General features: G+C 42.1%; 1 protein-coding gene across 1 annotated transcript in view; it reads left to right on the plus strand.

The window, feature by feature from the left end:
* The first annotated feature begins 500 nt into the window (after positions 1 to 500).
* Positions 501 to 18502, plus strand: part of RGS7BP (regulator of G protein signaling 7 binding protein) — a 36411-nt gene continuing 18409 nt past the window's right edge. Inside the window, exons 1-2 of the mRNA XM_085214223.1 lie at positions 501 to 925; positions 3457 to 3623. Coding sequence (XP_085070349.1) covers positions 767 to 925; positions 3457 to 3623 — 326 coding nt within the window. The 5' untranslated portion in view covers positions 501 to 766. The remainder of the gene's footprint in view (positions 926 to 3456; positions 3624 to 18502) is intronic.

Below are 18502 nucleotides of genomic sequence, written 5' to 3' on the forward strand. Positions count from 1 at the left end.
AGCACCGACACAAAGGGTTACGCTGCGATAAAACACAGCGACTTTGCGTTCTGAAGAACGAACACTGTTCCAGAGGGTAGGCAGTACCCCCAGGAGCCAGAGCTGCTGGCCCGGCCACGACCCGGCGGCGATGCGCACAGTCGGTGACCCCGCCAGGCACGTTCCAGGCCGGCTCCGGGGGATCGGCACCCGCTCCGCCGAGAGCCGCACGGGCGATCGCCGAGGGCTCGAGGTGCGGAAGGGAGGCTGCGGCCCCGCTCTGGCTCCCGCCCTGCGAAGCCGGCGCGACGCCGACACCGCCCGCACACGCGGACCCGCCGCACCCGACGCGGCCCCCGCCAGCGGCTCCCGGTTGCGGGGCGGGGCGGGCGGCGGGCACGGGTTCCGGCGGGCGCTGGATGGGAGAAGCACTCCGCCGGGCACGGCCGCGCTCGCCCCCCCGCCCCCCCGCTCTCCCCCCCCCGCCCCCCCGCCCCGCCGCCTGCGGGGAGGAGGACGGCGGGGCATGCCCCCGGCGGGGCGGTTCCGCGGGGACTGACATGCTACTGAAGGCGGGAAGGTGCCGGCCCCTCCGCCTCTACCCGCGGTAGCCGGGGCGATGCTGCAGGGCACTCTCCGGGCTCTCCCGCAGGCTCCAGCTTTCCGCACACTGCCGTGAGCGGCGCGGGACGCGCACTCTCCCCGGGGCGGCGGCAGCGGGGAAGGCGCTGCCCGCGCCCGCGGGGCCCCCTCGGCGGCGGCGATTCCGCGCGGCGGATGCGCGTGCATGAGCTCTGCACTGAGCGGGCGCAGGAAGCGCCCCCGCCCCGCCGCCTCCATCTTCCCGGGCGGCGGGACCTCGCCGCGCGGCCGCGAAGGGGAGCGGCGGGGCAGCGGCTCCGAGGGCGCCTTCCAGAACCAGCGGGCCCTGGACGACTGCAAGACGGTGGGTACCGCCGGAGGGCTTCGCTCGCGCGTTCCGCTTCTCCGCGGCGCTCCGCAGCGCCGCTCCCGCCTGTTCCCCCCCGTTGCCATCGGCGCGGGTGGAGCCGCGCTCCCCGCAGGGCGCTGTCGCGCTCGGGCGGTTCGGCCACGGGAAGTGAGGGGTAACGGGGGGGCCCGGGATCCACTGAGACGCAGCCCGCATCGCTGCCCACAGCCGGCAGCTGCGTTCCGCTGGATCCGGGCAAATCTCTGCTCTGACCGAGCCTGAACAGGTCAGCCGTCGCTTCTCTTGCATCAGTGCGCACGAACCACCCTCTTGCCCTAAAAGCATGCTAAACGGGATGCAGAATTTGAGGCAGCAACGCTCTGTTCCTATTATATATGCTAGTGCTTGCTGTCTCTCCAGAGCAGCTGTTGTAGGTCTCAGGTACATCCATATTAGTTTTGGGCCGTCACATGGCACACCATGGAATTTTTCTCCATTTGTGCTCAAACTGTTGGAGTCCCAGTGCCTTCCCCCCGGCCAGTGCCATGCTTTCTGTCTCTAGCTCCCCAGCTGACGTTGGGCCCCGAAATTGCCCTTCTCTCTCATGACAGAAATAGCAAACAAATGTGTTGCTGCTACTTTGCCTGACAGATCTGAGCCTTACTGCAGCTCTGTCCAACAGTGCTGGAAGCGTTTCTGTTACTTCTGCTCTGCTGGGCCCTGGCACTGTTTTTCTCTGATACATAAACGGTGCTGGCAGATCTCCATGCCGATACTTCAAACCGGCAGCAGCACCAGAACACCAGGGAACAAAGCTGCCACCGTGGCTCTATAAATACAACCAACAAGTGGATCCCACTGCATCCTGCCTTTCTTCTTCTCGGGAGCTTAATTCGGGTGGTTAAACACAAGTGCCAGCTTTGTTTCTTCACTCTTCAGCTGGTAAAATTCTGATTAGAAGTATGACATGATTTACCAATGGACTGTCAAAATGCAGTGAGATTCGAGAGACAAAATGAGAGAGCTCTCTCTTGTTCTGTCTTGATGCTGCAGCATCATTGTGGTTTTGTTTTCCTTCGCAGTGCTGAGGCTGCTCAGTGTGTCCTCTGTTGGGTCAGGGGATGTCAGGTGAGAACCTGCAGAACACATCTGCCTCACCAGTGTGGGATGAGGATGTCTTTGTTTTTTATGATGCAGAATTCTTATGCTGTGACACAGTGTACTCTTCTCTTTGTCCACTCATTTCTCGTGTGCTCTTAAGCTACGCAGAACAGGAGATGAGAAGAGTTGGAGTGTTTTGTCTGGAGATTTGTTGTTATGTGGGTTTTTGGTGAGATGAAGGCATTGTTTACCTCCTCCAAAAACAGTGAAGCCTTACAGTTTGAGAAAGCATGGCCAAAAAAAGGGGTCCTGATACCAGTTCTTAGTCCTACTGAGTAATTACAGTTATGAGCACAAAGAGCCAGAATGTAAAACTGCTGCAGAAGCAGCTCATTTACTTTCTCTTTCTGAGTACGGCAATCTGAGGACTGAACTTTCACATTTGTTGAAGTTGATGGATAGAGTGCAGGTGCCAGAGCTGGATTTTTGCCGTACTTGTATGTGGGACACACCAAAATCCTAACGGTAATGATGTCTGTTTCTATAATTTGGAAATGGAGCTCAAGTCAGCAGAACAAATTGATACATATTTTGTTCTAATGCTCCCTTCCACCCCCACCACCATGCAGAGCAAATGTTCTGATGTGCTTCTCCCAGCAGACACGAAATGCTTTGTTTCCTTAAAATACCATCCCACACAGGCAGTCAGTGGAACTGAGCAGCCATGGTCTATCCGTCTGTGAATCTACTTGGGCATCACGCAGCATCCTGATGTGACTGCTGGGTATCAGATAGCTGAGGAAAGGTCAAAATGCTTGTTTACCTCTTTACTTGCTTTTTGCTTCCATGCTGGGAAAGGTGTTTTCTAGAATCCTGAATGGGAAGTGTCTGTCCAGTGCACCTCCCCCGACAGTGATTCCCAATCAATTTCAGGTCTCAAATGTGGGTTAGACCCGGTGACAGAAGTCATTACAAAATTAGCAAAATCCCTAGTGTAAAAGCAAGCACTGCATTCCAATCCCTAAGTGTGGCTTTAATCAGAAAGCAAGAGGAACAGAGACAGTCATTTCTGGAGATGTTTTTATTGATTACAAAAAATAACCTACTGGTAAAGCAGCTGTTTGTCGGGGATTGTTTTTTTGTGTTTTTTTTGTTTTGTTTTGTTTTGTTGTTTTTTTGTCTGCTTAGTATTTAAGACTAATAACTCACACTTGCAGAGATTAGAAGCGCAAACAGCACTTTCCTGCAGATGAGCATTTGTAGCACACAAGAGGCAGCTGGCAGGGAGTCCGTCATCATTCGCTAAATCTTAGGCACTTTATCCGTGTGCCGAGAGACTGGGAGCAGCAGGAGCAGGCTCGAGGTTGGATATGTGTTTATAAAAACACAGCTGTTTTTATCATTGTCACTCATTGTCTCACCTAAGCACATCGTCTGTTTTTCAGCTCGTCCAGGATTTCAATACCCAGGTGGCCCTGTACCGGGAGCTGGTGATTTCCATTGGGGATGTCTCTGTCACCTGCCCATCTCTGCATGCAGAAATGCACAAAACTCGGACCCAGGGATGTGAGATGGCCTATCAGGCTTACCAGAAGCTAGCGGCAATTTCTGGGTAGGAGCCTGCTGATATTAAAGTTGTACTCTTGTGCATATCTCTGCTAAATATTCCATTGAGGAGAATTTCATCAACAGCATTGACTTGTGTTTCTGTTTCAGGGTAGAGATGTATGACCACAAATTCTACCGAATGCTTATATCCTTATTATAGTGCAATTTGGGATCAAATCCCAGTCCCGACAGAGGTGATATCTCACTGATTTCGTGTGATGATTTTACGTAAGTGAGGAGGATTTTTCCCTGTATCACCAGACAGCTTAAAAAGATGAAGGGAGAAGCCTTGGCTTTTAACACCAATGTAGCAACCTTTGCCCTCCCAGGCCTTCACTGGGTATACCTAACTGAGGAGTCAGAAACAAGTAACAGGGCTACTAGAAACTTGACAAAACTAGGGGAAAAAAGAATCAGGTGAAAGTTATGTGAGGGGCGATTACAAAGTTTGGCTGCTATTAAGCTTGTGTTTACTTTCTGCATGTTTTTAAAATCCTTTGTGTTGAAATAAGGATTGAAGCTTTCCCCGTGTATATTCTTTTTAATTTATTCTCTCATGGACTTTGTGTATTATGACATAAGCACTCCTTTCCATGGTGACAGAACGTATCATTGTGTATCATCACCTACTTGAGACTGTGCCACAGGAAAGACAAGCACGGATAGAATAGCTGTCTTTCAAAAGTGAATTGACGCTGTTTTCTCAAAGGCCAACTATTTGTGGGTCACACACAGCAGATGACAGGGATGTGACATGAACACATTCACTCCCAACCCTTGTCTCTCCGACCAAGCTGTGTCAGAGTTTCCTGCTCCCAGCTTACCCAACATAAACCATCATGAAATCTTTATTTTCAGCAGCTCTGCCCAATCCTCAAGGAATTTCTTTCATCAGTTATACGGGAAATCTCTCACAGATTTAGTGAATGGAGGAAGACCACTGTAGCAAACAGATGGAAAAAAACAGCGATTGGTCATTTTAGTAGAACTATTGATCTATTCAGAAGTAATTTTGTGCAAAGTCTCTTGTGCTGATATTACAAACTCTGATTTGCTCCTGAAACACAACAGATGCTTTTAAGTTAATAAAGTCTGGGAGAGTTAATTAAAAAAAAAAAAAAACAAAGTATGCAGTAACCAGCACACAGTTACTCAACAACTGTAACACTGAGAATGTGAAAACAAGCAAAGAGTAATTAAATGGATTTTGTGTACTTTCAGACTCAATAGAGAGATAAGCAAAACGTACACTTGAATAGTAGAACATACGTTGGATTTTTTCTTTTAATCTTTATTTTTTATGTTAAAGAAAAATGTAAATGCAGGCTCATTTTCAAACAGAGAGCTTCTTTAAGTAATCATTTCACAGCTGGGAGTCTGTCATATACACAAAGATGTCCTGAAGGTTGAGCAGTTGTTACGAGAATGACATTTAGCTAATCTAAAACTATTTTAAATAACTGTGATAATAATGTGATATCCATAACAACTTGTAGGTGTTAGAAACCCTCTGTAAATGACTTGTTCAGTTTGACAGACATTTTACAAGATGTGTTTCACAGCCTCACCCTCCGCCAGCTGAGGAAAGGCATATGAGCCAGCTCCACTTGTGTGGCATGTCTGTGAGGAAGGACAGGAGGTGAAGGTGCAGCAGGGACTCTGTGCAGAACACAAATGGAAGGAGAAGAGTAGTAAATAGAGGTGCAATTTGTAATTCAGATTGCAGACCGATGTTGTGCGTATGGCATACGATCTAGAACTTAATTTAGTGAGAAGAAAATGTAGAAGAAAAATATTTAAGGACAGGAATGTATTAAATCAGCCACAATATCTAACAGTCAGGAGGGCGGTGTGCTGTTCTGAAGTCACTGATAGTCAGCAGATGGGACAAAGGCTCATTTGGTTTGCCACTTTAATTTAAAATGAGCAGCCCTGTGCTCTGCAGAATTCCAGATAACACAACTGATTCCATCTTCCAAAGCTTGTTCAAGATAGCCATCCTTGCCTATTGCTTTCCCAGCCAGAGATAATTATAACAGTTAACTAATTGTGTTACTGGCTTTAAGATTTCATTACATATCGGCATTCAATCAGTAACATTGTTTTTTGTCCATTAGTGATGTGAGCTATTGCAGGGCACTTGAGTTTCTTTCAAGTTGACTTTATTAGATAACATTAAGGAAAAAAATGCTGAGGTGGAGATGCTACATTAGGAACTGCATGGGATAGAAGTTAAGAGGAAGAAAAAATGTTGGCTTTGGGTACATCAGTTCTGGTGTCAAAGAAGGTCAGAGGTGTAATATGAACAAGAGAAGATGCTATTGTAGCTGTAAGTGTATACACTTATATATCGTCAAAGGAAGTTCAGTTAGGCACGTGCAGCAAGTGAAAGCTGCACTTACACTTTAAAAACTAGGAGAAAGGAAAGCAAAGGAGAGGATGACAAAGGTAAGGAAGTAACGAGGAAACACAAAACGTTAAGAGACTGGACTGAGTTGGAGCATATCACCCAATGTGGTCCAAAGTTGACAGCAGCCAGTAGCAGAGATTTAAGGAAAAGGAAAAAAAAAAGAAAAAAGAAAAAAAAAAACCATATGAACAGCAGACTGTACATGGAACATTGCTTTCCCTTGTATACTTGCCACTTTCCAGTCAGTAGTTTAAGAATCTCATGAGTCAAAGGCTGCATCTGAACAATTAATACCTGACCAATACAAACTCACAGCAGATTTCAGAATTTGTATACATATGAGGATCTTCTACTTAGAAAATGCTGAGGATGCGTAATGACATCTATAGACTGTGATGTGTTTAAAAACATTACAGATCAATTAAGGTTAAGTTTATCAAGAAAGGAAACCTCAAATTCCATCTTTGGCTTTATAGCCCTCATCACATACTCTTCTTAAACATGCATATATTTTGTTGTTGGAGAGAGGTCAAATTTTCCCAAAGAGTTTACCTGAGTTTATCAACTGTATGACTTTTGGGGAACAAAGATTAGAAATAGAAATCAACTGAATGAAAATATTCTAGTTCTTGCTAATATTCTTATAGGAATTAAACTTAAAGCTCTTCTCTCTGTACTTCTTTCGGGACTTCAGGTCAATTCTTGCTCATTGTATTCTTAATTTATATGAAAAATTCTCTTCTATTTTTAATGATGCTATCTTTTGAGGGCTGTGATCAAGCTCTGGTTCTTTCATTGCGTTTTCTACTATCATAAATTAAGTATCTTGTCTGAATTACGTTATGCATCTTGTAGTATCAGAAGTTATGGTGAAACTCAGAGGAGGTAAAGCAGCAAGAGAATGGATCAGCATTTTTTTCTAAAGATAAACCAAAGGAAAGAGAAAATGTTTGGAACAAGAGGGGGAAGGAAAAAAAAACCTCTACTTTGGAATCTTTTTTTGGCTGGTAAATACTCTGATGGTATTTTAGATCAGAATTTGTCAAAAGTTTGGGGTAGGAATAGAAATATAACTGAGAACTGCATTTTAAGGCACAGTTACGTGCAAGCGTAGAGACTTTTTAAAATGTTCCTTTCATATTCTCAAGCACTTGATATGCTTACATAATGCAAGTATTTCTGGGTGCACTTGGCATGCTGAAACTAAAACTGATCATGTCTCTCTGATAGTCTGATATAAATGTTGACAGCAGTTTTTTCTTGAATGAAATAGAAGCCTCACATCTGTGCTTTGAGAGGATTATGCAGCAGGTTCTCCTGGATGCTGTGCTAAGGCACATGCAAGATGATGAGGCGATCCAAGATAGCTAGTGCAGCATCACCAAGGAGAGATTGTGCCTGACCAATCTGGTGTCCTTCTATGACGGACTGATGGTATCTGTGGAAAAAAGAAAAGCAACTGATGTCATCTACCTGTACTTTTGCAAGGCTTTTGACATGGTTCCACTCCATATCCATATTTCTAAATTGGAGAAACATTAATTTGAAGGCTAGATACTGATGATAAGTGGTTTCACCAGGGGTCCATCATGAGACTGATGCTCTTTAACATCTTTAAACATCTTTATTGCTGACACAGGCAGTGAGATTGAGTGCACTCTCAGCAAGTTTGCTAATGACACCAAGATGAGTTGTGCAGATGATAGGACAGAAGGAAGGAATGCCATTAAGGGGGACCTGGAGATTCATGAACAGTGGGCCCATGTGAACCTAATGAAGTTCAAAAATGTCAAGTTCAATAAATTGAGATTGGGTCAGGGGAATCCCAAATACATGGTACAGACTTGAGCACTCCTTGAAAGCAGCCCCACAATGAAGGATTTTTGGATCCTGGTGGATGAAAATCTTGAGGCAAGCCAGCAATGTGCACTTGCAGCCCAGAAAGCCAGCTGCCTGAGCTGTATCAAAGGAGGGGAGGACAGCAGGGCTAGGAAGGGGATTGTTCCTCTCTGCTCTGCCCTCATTAGAGCCTGTCTGGAGTTCTGCATCCAGGCCTGGGGTCGTTAGCACAAGAAAGAATGTGGAGCTGTTGGAACAAGTTCAGAGGAGGGTCACAAAGATGCTCAGGAGGCTGGAGAACCTCTCCTGTGAGGACAGGCTGAGGGAGCTGGGCTTGTTCAGCCTGGAGAAGAGAAGGCTCCAGGAAGACATTCCGCTTCTTAATAATCAGAACTCAGTGAACGTGGTCCTTAGTGACCTGCTGTAGTGAGTTTAAGCAGTGAGGTGGACTAGATGGCCTCTTGATGTCCTCTCAGCCTGTGACAAAAGTCTCAGTTATCTCCTCAGAATTTACATTGATGTGTTTCTGTTACTTTTACAATACAGTTGTTACATGTAACTTCCCCTGAGTTCATGTAAAGTTGAGGCAGCAGACTTAAAAAACATGCTGATGGCATTCCTGTCTTTTTTGCAACACACAGAAATGCTTCCATAGTATTGCTTTAGTAGTTTTATTTCATTTCTGCTTTTGTTTTCTTATACAGTCTATGCTAGATTTCTGATGCTTTCCTTAGGCATTAGGGGGTAGGTTCTCAGACATAATTATTAGATCAGTTTTATGCAGGACATTGTGTTTGGACAATTTGTTGACACCCAGCTCTAGCTATCTTTTTATTAAAATGTCTGAATTTTTCCTAAATAATCAGGCTTTAAAATGATTATCTGCTTACGAAAGTACACATGCAAACAAAAAAAGTCTGCTCCAAAGTATTTTGGAAATCAAGAGAAAAAGAGAACAGGCTTGTAACTTCATGAGAGCTGTATTAAGGACAGACATAATAGAAACCATGTTAACTGAAGATGTTAAAGAAAGCACTGCTGACAGGCAGTATAGCTCAGCAGAAACAGAACATGGCAGCACTCAGGTCAACAAGGAAGAATTTTTATAATCATGAATCAAAAACAAGGCAATGTTAGCAGACAGAGCAACAAACTAGGGCTCACCCAAGCCAGGTATCAACTATGCGGCAGGTATGGAGAGCTCTGCTGTCCCCAGCTGTGTTTATAATCAGTGCCGCTCAACTCCCTCTCTAACTGTGTGTGCCAGAGATTAACGCTGATCTCTGGAGATCTGAATTAAAGGCACTGCTCCTGTGTTCTTCCTCCAGTACAGTTAGTGTTCTGACAGCCAAATGAAAAGTTAAGGGTAAACTAAATGCTTCGGAGAGGTTGCACAGTGATAATAGGAATATGACCTGTTGGAAGTATACTTGAGTATTAAAAATAATACGATGGCTGGTAAGAAAACAAACTTGGGAATGTTTTGGGAAGGAAGCTTAGATATGGATATAGAGTGAATCTACCCTTTGCAGACAAACAAGTGCATGGCAATACGCAATAGCTTGCTCCTCTCTCAGAAGGCTGACTCACAGACACTGCTCTCACTACATTCAAAATGTCTCTAAGTTTACAACAAAACCTGTGCACCTAAAATAATGGAAAGTCATTGAAAAGCTAAGGCAATTTTCTATAGAACTGAGTTAGAATGGATTCTTTTGTTGAGAATAAAATGTTTACTCAATTTAAGTAGCAAGAAGAAAAAGAAAACATTTAAATCAGATACCTCAAGTTCTAGTAGGGAAATTTTTGAAAGCAAATAATGGAGAAGAATACATGGTTACTTACTAAAACTAGAGTTCTCAACATAGCTAACACAGCCTCCACAGCCTTGGTTTTCCTTTGTATCTTTGTCTTTGGAGCAGTGCATAGGCAGTTCAGGCTTCAATAGACAAAGTGTTAATATGACCCTTTCATCTGCCTTTCATAACTGGGGGCCAGATTCAGACAAGGGCAGATGTACATAAAATTTCATTTAGCGTTTACTTCCCTGTGCAGAACAACAATTTTGGAAAACCTGAAAATTCTAGATCTGCAGTGACAAAAAGTCATGTTATTTTGACAAAGTGGAAGGGGAGCTTAGCACCTTTCTTAAGGGTAAGCCTAAACAGCAGGCAGAAGTGGAGCACTCTTCCTTGTCCAAGTTCTGACAAAGGTCGATCTCGTAGGCACTAACAGAACATCCTCAGAGCATACTAGCACACACTGATAATTTTGGGCTTCTGACAGAACACAGAGGCAGCTACCACTTTCTTCTAAAGCAAAGCTGAAGTTGAGTCAGCTTACTTTTATATCGCTTGTTCTTGTCTCAGAACAACACCCAGACTTCCAGGCTGCTGCCAAGAGAAAGTGGTAGGGGAAGGCAGGGCAGACATCATCACTCATTTGTTTGCAGATAGGCAGGAACAGAGCCCTGTAGCTTTCGCTTGTAGAGTGACCTGGAACAGGTAACTGCAGGGCAAGGAGGGCACACTGCCATCACTTGCCCAGCTGGGATGATGCTCCAGGGAGTGATGTGGTGCGGAGGTTTGACTCTACTTCTGCTCCAAGTGGTGCCAGTGTGGATAAACACTGCAAACTATTTAAGGAAGTGCCTTGGTAGTGATGTGAATCAGCATTCTAGTCTTTGCTACTATGATTCTTCTGTCCTTTAGGCAGATAAAACACAGCAAGGTGCAGAGGTGCAGAGTGCCGAGTGGTTTTTTAGCAGTTTGATTTTAACTCTTTACCTACTCAGAGCATTGGTCTAGGGCTGGAGCAGGCTGCGGATTACAGTTGGTTTGCCTTCCATTTTGATGTGACTTCCACATTCAGTACTCCATTCTACAGATTTGAACAGAATTCCAAAAAGTAGGATGCTGCCGTATTTTAAATCCTCCACTAGCACACCCACCTGTGTCATACACATGCAGCATTCCACTAAAGCTAACTCAGGAGTAATGGAGCATCCAGCTGTCTATATGCCCTGTTTCATGATAATTAAATATTTGAAACCATTATCAGGGCATTAAGTCTCATCTAATCTTAGCATCAAATTAAGCATTCCTTAATCAGGAATGATTCCAGTACTGTCAATTAAATAATGTGCAAATTCATGTTTTAAAATTAAACATACACTGAAGTGTTCCCACTGTTATATCTACCTACTATCACTGAATGCTGTCTTCTCTTTCCAGATCTACATTTAGATTTTCTACATCATTTTTATCTATAGGAGAAAGAATAGATTCAGTTACTTACACATGAACAATTGATTCTGTGTAGTTCTTTCTTTCCCCTCTTTTGTTTTATTTTTTACCTCATAATTCTTTATTTTGAATACTTTCTGGATGAACAACATTTCTTGCATGTGGGTTTGTCATAAGAATTCAAATGCTGTCATGTTGTACTCAAAATTGTTGAAGAAGCTTCCTTCTTGTAACAGAATAAAACAAGTTTGCATTTAGTGAATGAGCAAAGAAAAGCTGGTGCTTCGTATCTCTATCATGGTAGGAGGGATGGTTGCAAATGAACTGTTGGTAACTTTGCCAGCATGGGAAGTAGTTAAATGGCAGAATACTAAAATGTTCCCCGTTTATACAGTAACCTCCACAAGTTCTGGGCATTTAATTTAGCTGCAGATCTAGCAAAACAGTGTACATATGGCCTTGCTATTCCTTTTGCATCATTCAGTTGGAAATTACTAATGCATCTGTGCAACAGTTAATGCAGAATACTAAATGCCCAAGGAAGACTTCGCAGAGGCATCTCCAAGCAGAAATTGTCATTTCAGAGTGGCAAAAATGTAATATTGATTTGCGAAGTGGAGACTGAAGCAGGATTAAAAAACTTAAGTGAAAAAAAATACGAAGTTCCTTATGCTATAATACTGCTTTCTGAACACATTTTAGCAACAGATGGTTTTAAAAAACTTCTCCTTATATAAATTTAAACCTTCTAGGAAGCTTGTGGGGTTTTTTTGTTGTTTTTTTTTCTTTTGACACATTCAGGCTTTCTCAGTCTCTCAGCTGTGATTTTTAACTTAACTGCTTGTACAGATTGGCTCTGTGAAATACTTCTATTATACTACAATGTCTCTTTGAAATGGAAGACTTTTATTTGTATTCAGAGCACTTCTAGAAGCACTTGATGTATACAGAATCTCAAATATTACCTTACTCTGAGCAGCTTAGTAATAATCTGCTTGATGGACTGGATTTCTTTTAGTTTATACTGCTTTCAGTGCATCAGTCACATTGTGGAGCTAAGAAAATATTTTCTCTCTGTTCTCAATGGCCCTTAGACTTTTTTTTTTTTTTTTTTTTTTTTTTTTTTTTTTTTTTTTTTTTGAGAGAGAGAAAATATGGAAACATTGAAATTTGAGTTACAAGTAGGTAACATAACATAGGTTATCCAGGCCATACAAGTGCTTTGTGGTATGTCCTTTGGAAAATTATTTTTAAAATGTACATTCAAAGTAGTTACTAGAGATGGAAAAAAAGGAGAATAGAAGTGTCATAATTCAAAGCAGTCATCTGGCTTCATGTCCTGTGGATGGACAACAGCAGATGGCATCACTTGCCTGAGGTAGAGTTCCTTCTAAATCCCATGTGGTAGTGGTTTATTATGACTTTGATCCTACAGCACGAAATACCCAAAGCACTGTATCCATTTTCAAGCCTATCTGGGAAATTTGACCCATTTGGGAAAATGTGATTGGCGTCTGCACTAATCAGAAAAAAATTCATTAACATCAAGAGATACTCATTTTAATAGTTGTCAAAGGTTCGAGCAATCCCCAACTATTAAGTGAGTGTAGGAATGAGTTCTTAGCATATAAGACTTTTTGCAGACTTTTGAAAGATAGTTTATAATGCTTCATAATGAGTAGCAAGTCATTAAGGAACATTTTAAAGAACTCCAAAGCTTCAAATCAGAGGAAGAATCCATAGACATCATGAGTTTCAACTATCTAGATTACTAGATCTTATTGGTCTCTCCAATCTTAATGATTCTAAGATTCTGAAGTAAGAGTCCATATGGTAGTAGATTGGGTTTGAGTCTGTTGGCTGGTACAGACCTGTCTGTGCTCTCACTACTGTTCTATCACAGAAACTAATTTGAGAATAACATGCAGACACCGACAAGGCATAATTGAAATTTCTTTGGAAAACTAAAAAATTGCTGCCCATTCAGCATATCTGAGTGTATCCTTCTAGATTATCACAGATGTTTTCTGAAAAGTCTGTGCTATGGTCTGGATTTATGTATTATATAGAGTGCCTGGTATTTAATTTGAGATAGTGAGACATAGAGTTGAATTGTTGGTCCAGATCAGGCTAGAGGTAGGCATGGCTGACTTGAGAGCTCATCTAAAGATTGCTTTTATCTAACTTAATACTGCCCCTCTTCAGTGAGGGTCCTGATAAAAAGGTAAACATTAGGACAACAGTTTTTCACTTTCCATGTTCAGCTACATTCCTTCACTACAAAATCCTCAGCCCATCCCCTGAAAGGCACAGGGCAAAGGATGAGAGCTACTGGATCATAAGCATTCTATAGCAGTTCTTTCTCTGCTGCTTCTTTCTCTTCCCACTTTTTCTTTTCTCCAGCATGGGCTCCCCAAAGGGCTGAAATCCTGTTAGAAAAATCTGCACCAGTGTGGGCTCTGCCCTGGTGGCAGTTCCTGCAGAAACATCCATCTGCTCTATCATGGAATCCTCCATGGACTGCAGGATACATTTGCTCTGGTGGAGTCCTCTCCACAGGCTGTAGGAATGTCTGTTCTGCCATGGAGAACCTCCTCCTCCTGCTTTCTCTGACCTTAAGGTTCTCTTGTTTCTCACTTTTTCTTCTCTTCTATCTCTCTGTGGTATATTCTGCCCATTTGAAGCAAGTTTTCAAGGAGGTACTACACATGTGACTGATGGGCTCAGCAATGTCCTGCAGTGGAACTGTTGTGAAGTTGGCTGGGATTGACTGTGTCCCATATAGGATAGCCTATTATCATCACCCACATAAGCCAACCTGCAGCCCCCAAAATCTTGTCACCTCCATCTAATACAGCTGACCTTATCTACCCAAGGATACAGTGGAGTAACTTTGAATAAAATTTCATATAATAGTGCTGCTTTGCTTAAGTTCAAGAAGTTCTATTGAATGATCATAAACAGTTTGTCTCCTGGTGGAAAAGTTTGGATAGACCTGTAATAATTTACTTCTCATCGATATCCAAGCTGACCTGATAGCAACCTTTCAGTGTAGAAAGAGGAGCTACAGGAAAGAAGGGTATGGACTCTTTAGCAGGATGTGTGGTGGTAGGACAAGAAGAAATGTTTTCAGACTTAAAGAGGGTCGTGTATATTTAGGTTGAATATAGGGAAAAAGTCTTTTAGAGTGAGGGTGGTGAGGCACTGGGACAGGTTGCCCAGTGATGTGTTGCAAGTCCCTGGAGACTTTCAAGGCCAGGCTGTGGATATCTGTGTTCATTGCGGTGGTGTTGGTCTAGATGACCTCTAAAGATCCCTTCAACTCTTAAGGATTCTAGAATTCTACTTAGACAATAAAATTCACTCTGAAAGAATACTGAATTACTGCAGAGAAGGACGTGGGAGTCCTGGTGGAGTCCTGAACATGAGCCAGCAGTGTGCTCTTGCAGCTCAGAAGGCAAATGGTATCCTAGGCTCTGTCAGAAGAGGAGTGGCCAGCAGGGACACAGAGGTGGTTGTTCCTCTACCCTGCCCTCAAGATGTCCCATCTGTAGTACTACATCCAGACCAGGGGCTCCCAGTACGGGAAAGATTTGGAACTGTTGGAGATGTCCAGAGGAGGGCCATGAAAAGGGCTGGAACACCTTCCCTATGAAGAAGGCTTTTGTTCACCTCTGGTGAAAATGCACAACTAGTGGTGGTGACTATGTTATAGAAGAGTGTTTTGTAGTTGAAAATTTGCTTTACAAAGTAGTGTTATCATGCTCTTTGTATTAGTTGTAGTTTCCATGGAAATAAATAGGAAGCAATCTACATACACGTACAGTCCTTAACATGTATTTGATACATACTTGTTCTCTTGCTAAAATAAAGTCAGTGATGTGAAGGAATCATAATCTTAAGGAGCAATTCATAAATTCATTTTAAAGGCAAGGTTCCTGACTCTGTAGTAATAATCTCATATAGTGAATTTTCAAAAGAATTTTAGAATTTCAAGTGGAAAAAAAAAGAAGAAGGAGAAGACTTCAAAAAAAAAAAAAAAAAAAAAAAACCCTCAATTTTTCCATGGGGAATATTTTGAAATGGGAGGGTGAGCCATGTAGACCAGAGCATACATGGCTGTTGGTGTATAAGATAATGTCTATGGAAGTCAGAAAGTTTCCCTTGAGTTAATCTTTTAAAAAAAGATATTTCCTACTGATACTGTTCTAGCTAAACTATTTGTGCTTAAAAATATCTAAACTTCTGTAAATTTTGGAGTTAGAAATGTCTCTGTGATATAATATACTTAGTCTTTGCTCTACTTGTACTACCACATAACCAGAACAAATCCCACAGACTTTCACTTTTCCAGCTAACCAAAATCTGGCCATGTATCTTCTTTCACTGGAAAAGCATTTAAGAGAGCAACTGCTTCAAAACAACCGTTTAATAAAAACAACATATCAACTATTTATAGGTGAACTAGAAAGAGCCAGCCTTGTCCTTCCTCTGATTGGCTGAGATGCTGTGCAGTGCTTGCATCACATTATTGCAGCACATTAGTAGAACAAAAAAACAACATATGATACTGAAACTGGTGGCAATGTGCATGAAATACACGTATTTCAGAAGAAGAAAAATAACAACCCTAGCAGGTGGGAGGAACATAAAGAAGAGTGTTTTCTCAAAATCTGTACAAAGGCAAACATACTCAATTGACTTTTCTACCTACACACAAAAGCATGAATGGCTATGTTGTAAACAAGTAAATCATACGCTTAAGATAGAAAAGCAGAGGCAGGTTCCGTTGCACCTGAATCATAATCAGAAGGGCCTCTGGCTGCTTGCCCTCGGTATCTGAAGAAATTAAGCATTTCTTTTCTGCAGTATTTGTCATACCTCTTGTTCTAGAAGAACCGTAATCTCTGAGGTTGATCTTACGACTTTTTTTGCAGCTGCTATGTATTTGTAAGCTGCAGTGTCTATGATGCTAAATTAAAGGGGAGTCTATCCAGTAATATTTGTGGAAAATGATTTTGCATAACTTATTTCCCGTACCCATATTTTTATGGGATGTACACATGGGCTATCAGGCAGATGTGATCAATTCATTTTCACTTTTGATTTCCCAAAGGCTTTTTTTCTTTTAACTGATGTGACACAACCAAAATGCGTGTTGCTTGTTATAGGTGTTGATAGCTCGTCTCACAGTACTCTTCCACTACTGTTACAGCTCATTAAAATGATACTCTGCCTGGTAGTTAAGCGTGTCATTTGTCAACACCGTAACTGTCCCAAAAGCTATATCAGATGCTTTGGATAATTTAGCTTTTTTTTTTGCTTTTTTTTTTTTTTTTTTTAATGTTTTAACAGGTAATGCATTCACATGCATTTTTAAATGTTGTTGATATTCCTATCAGTAAAGTACTTCTCTGCAGCAGTTACATGCTCTGCTGCGTGACTAAAGGTTTTAAGTTAAATTCAGATTTAGAGCAGAAGCTTTGTTTGGTCCTAGCAGTCTTAACTTCCACTGATTTCGATGGACCTGTGAATGCTGTACATCAGCAGCGATTCAGAAAAGGCTGATAGTGTTTTCCGATTCTAATGAATGTTTTGGCTGTAGAATAAAATCGTCTGTCAAACATCTTGAAAACAAAAAAAATTAAATGTTCCTTTGGAGTTGAGAAAAATAGAAAGAATTTTCATTCTTTACCTATCTCTTTGCCTTCCCTCCCTTTGAGGAGAGACCTTTCAAACATGTGTTCTTCTATCTTAAAATGCTTGTTCAGAGTGGTGCATTCGCCTTTCCTACAAGAGGTTGAAAGTACAACGGTTGGTATGAGAGCTCCCTCTGTAGGTTTCACTTCAATATGAGCTTCGGAAAACAACAATCCCACTTCTTGACTGTACTTCACAAGCACATTCAGTTGAATAGCTTTACCGAACTATGAAAGTCAGGACTTTATTGAAAGAAAAACATCAATTTTACCTGTGGTCAAAATGTAAAAGAAATATGACAATATTATACATCTATTTTAGTTATATTTACAAAAACATTGCTTCTAATTTGAATAGTAGCCTAATGAGCCACAAAAATGAAGTTACTGCTTCTGAAGTACAAACAAATCAGCATTTTCTTTTTTTGTAACTACTTTCAATGCTTGTAGATATCAGAGCTGTCAGACTGCAGAGGTGTGGCTATCATAGCAACGTGAATTTCTCAGAGTTCTGTGCTATGGCATCCTGGGGGTATTGTATTCATGTGATAACTACAGAAATTTCGAGTAAGGAAGGGGCAGGATATTGGAAGATATTTCATAAACATAATTTGGCAGAGGGAAAAAAAAGAAAAAAAAGAAAATTTAAGCCAGTTTTTTTAGACAATCAGCAGGTTTCTCTACATCTGGTCAGTAATCTTACAGACCTCACAAAAGGCAGTATGGTTGTTTAGAGTAATAAGGTAGCCATAGTGCTTTCCTTCATGCAGAAACGTTATTATTAGGAAGAATTAAACCCCTCCCTCCCCCCCAAAAAGGAAAAGCTAGCTTTCTGTGAAAGGACCCATGCTCTTAGCTCTATCTAAAAATTAAAGCCAACAGTTTTCTAGAGAAGACTGGGTTGGAGTGAAGCCTGCTGTAATTATTAAACTACATGCCAGCTTCTATGTGCCTTACGCTACACGCAGAATACTTTCCTAGGCAGATTTCTAAGACACGTGTGTTGGAACGTCACTGATAAGTCAGCAGACTGTCTCTGGGCAGAAGCTTTCCATATAGGTTCCCTTTGGCTCCTCTCCACAGGAGCCATTCTTTTTGTTCATTCTGGCAGGGAGCATTGCAACCCTCTCAGGGAAAGTAGTTCCAGAAAGCCACTGCCTGTGCAAATGCTGCGTAAAGGCTATCAGTACCCATTTGTCTTACCTGCGTATACAGGGAGAAGCCAACAAATTTCTGTTCCGTGCTGTACACAGGAAGCGGGCATAATTCCTGTTCTTGTGACAGCTGTGCTTGGATGCCAGTGGGGAGGCTGCTGGCTCGTGGACAGGTGCTCAGTGCTGCGCTACTTCTTGTACGGCACTTAAGATTATGAAACAGTGACAACACAATTTATCACAGCAGTTGTATGAGACTGTGTTATTATGAGATTTCTTTCGAACACTTAAGTGGTCTTCTTCAAGAAACCAGCTGGACTGACTGAAACTGAAGTGGGAGTAATAGCAAGTTTTGGGATAATAGTACAGTTTCATATGGACTAGTCTACATATGTAAATACCACTTGGCAAATAGCTATTTAATAATTAATCTATATCCAGTATTCTAAAAATTGTGTCCCCTGTTCAACATTTCTCACATCTTCAACATAGAGGAGTAGAAAATTACTGGGCTGAAATTGATGATACTTTAAAAG

This window comes from Meleagris gallopavo, chromosome Z, assembly GCF_905368555.1.
Source record: "Meleagris gallopavo chromosome Z, MGAL_WU_HG_1.1, whole genome shotgun sequence".
Classification (NCBI taxonomy): Eukaryota; Metazoa; Chordata; class Aves; order Galliformes; family Phasianidae; genus Meleagris; species Meleagris gallopavo.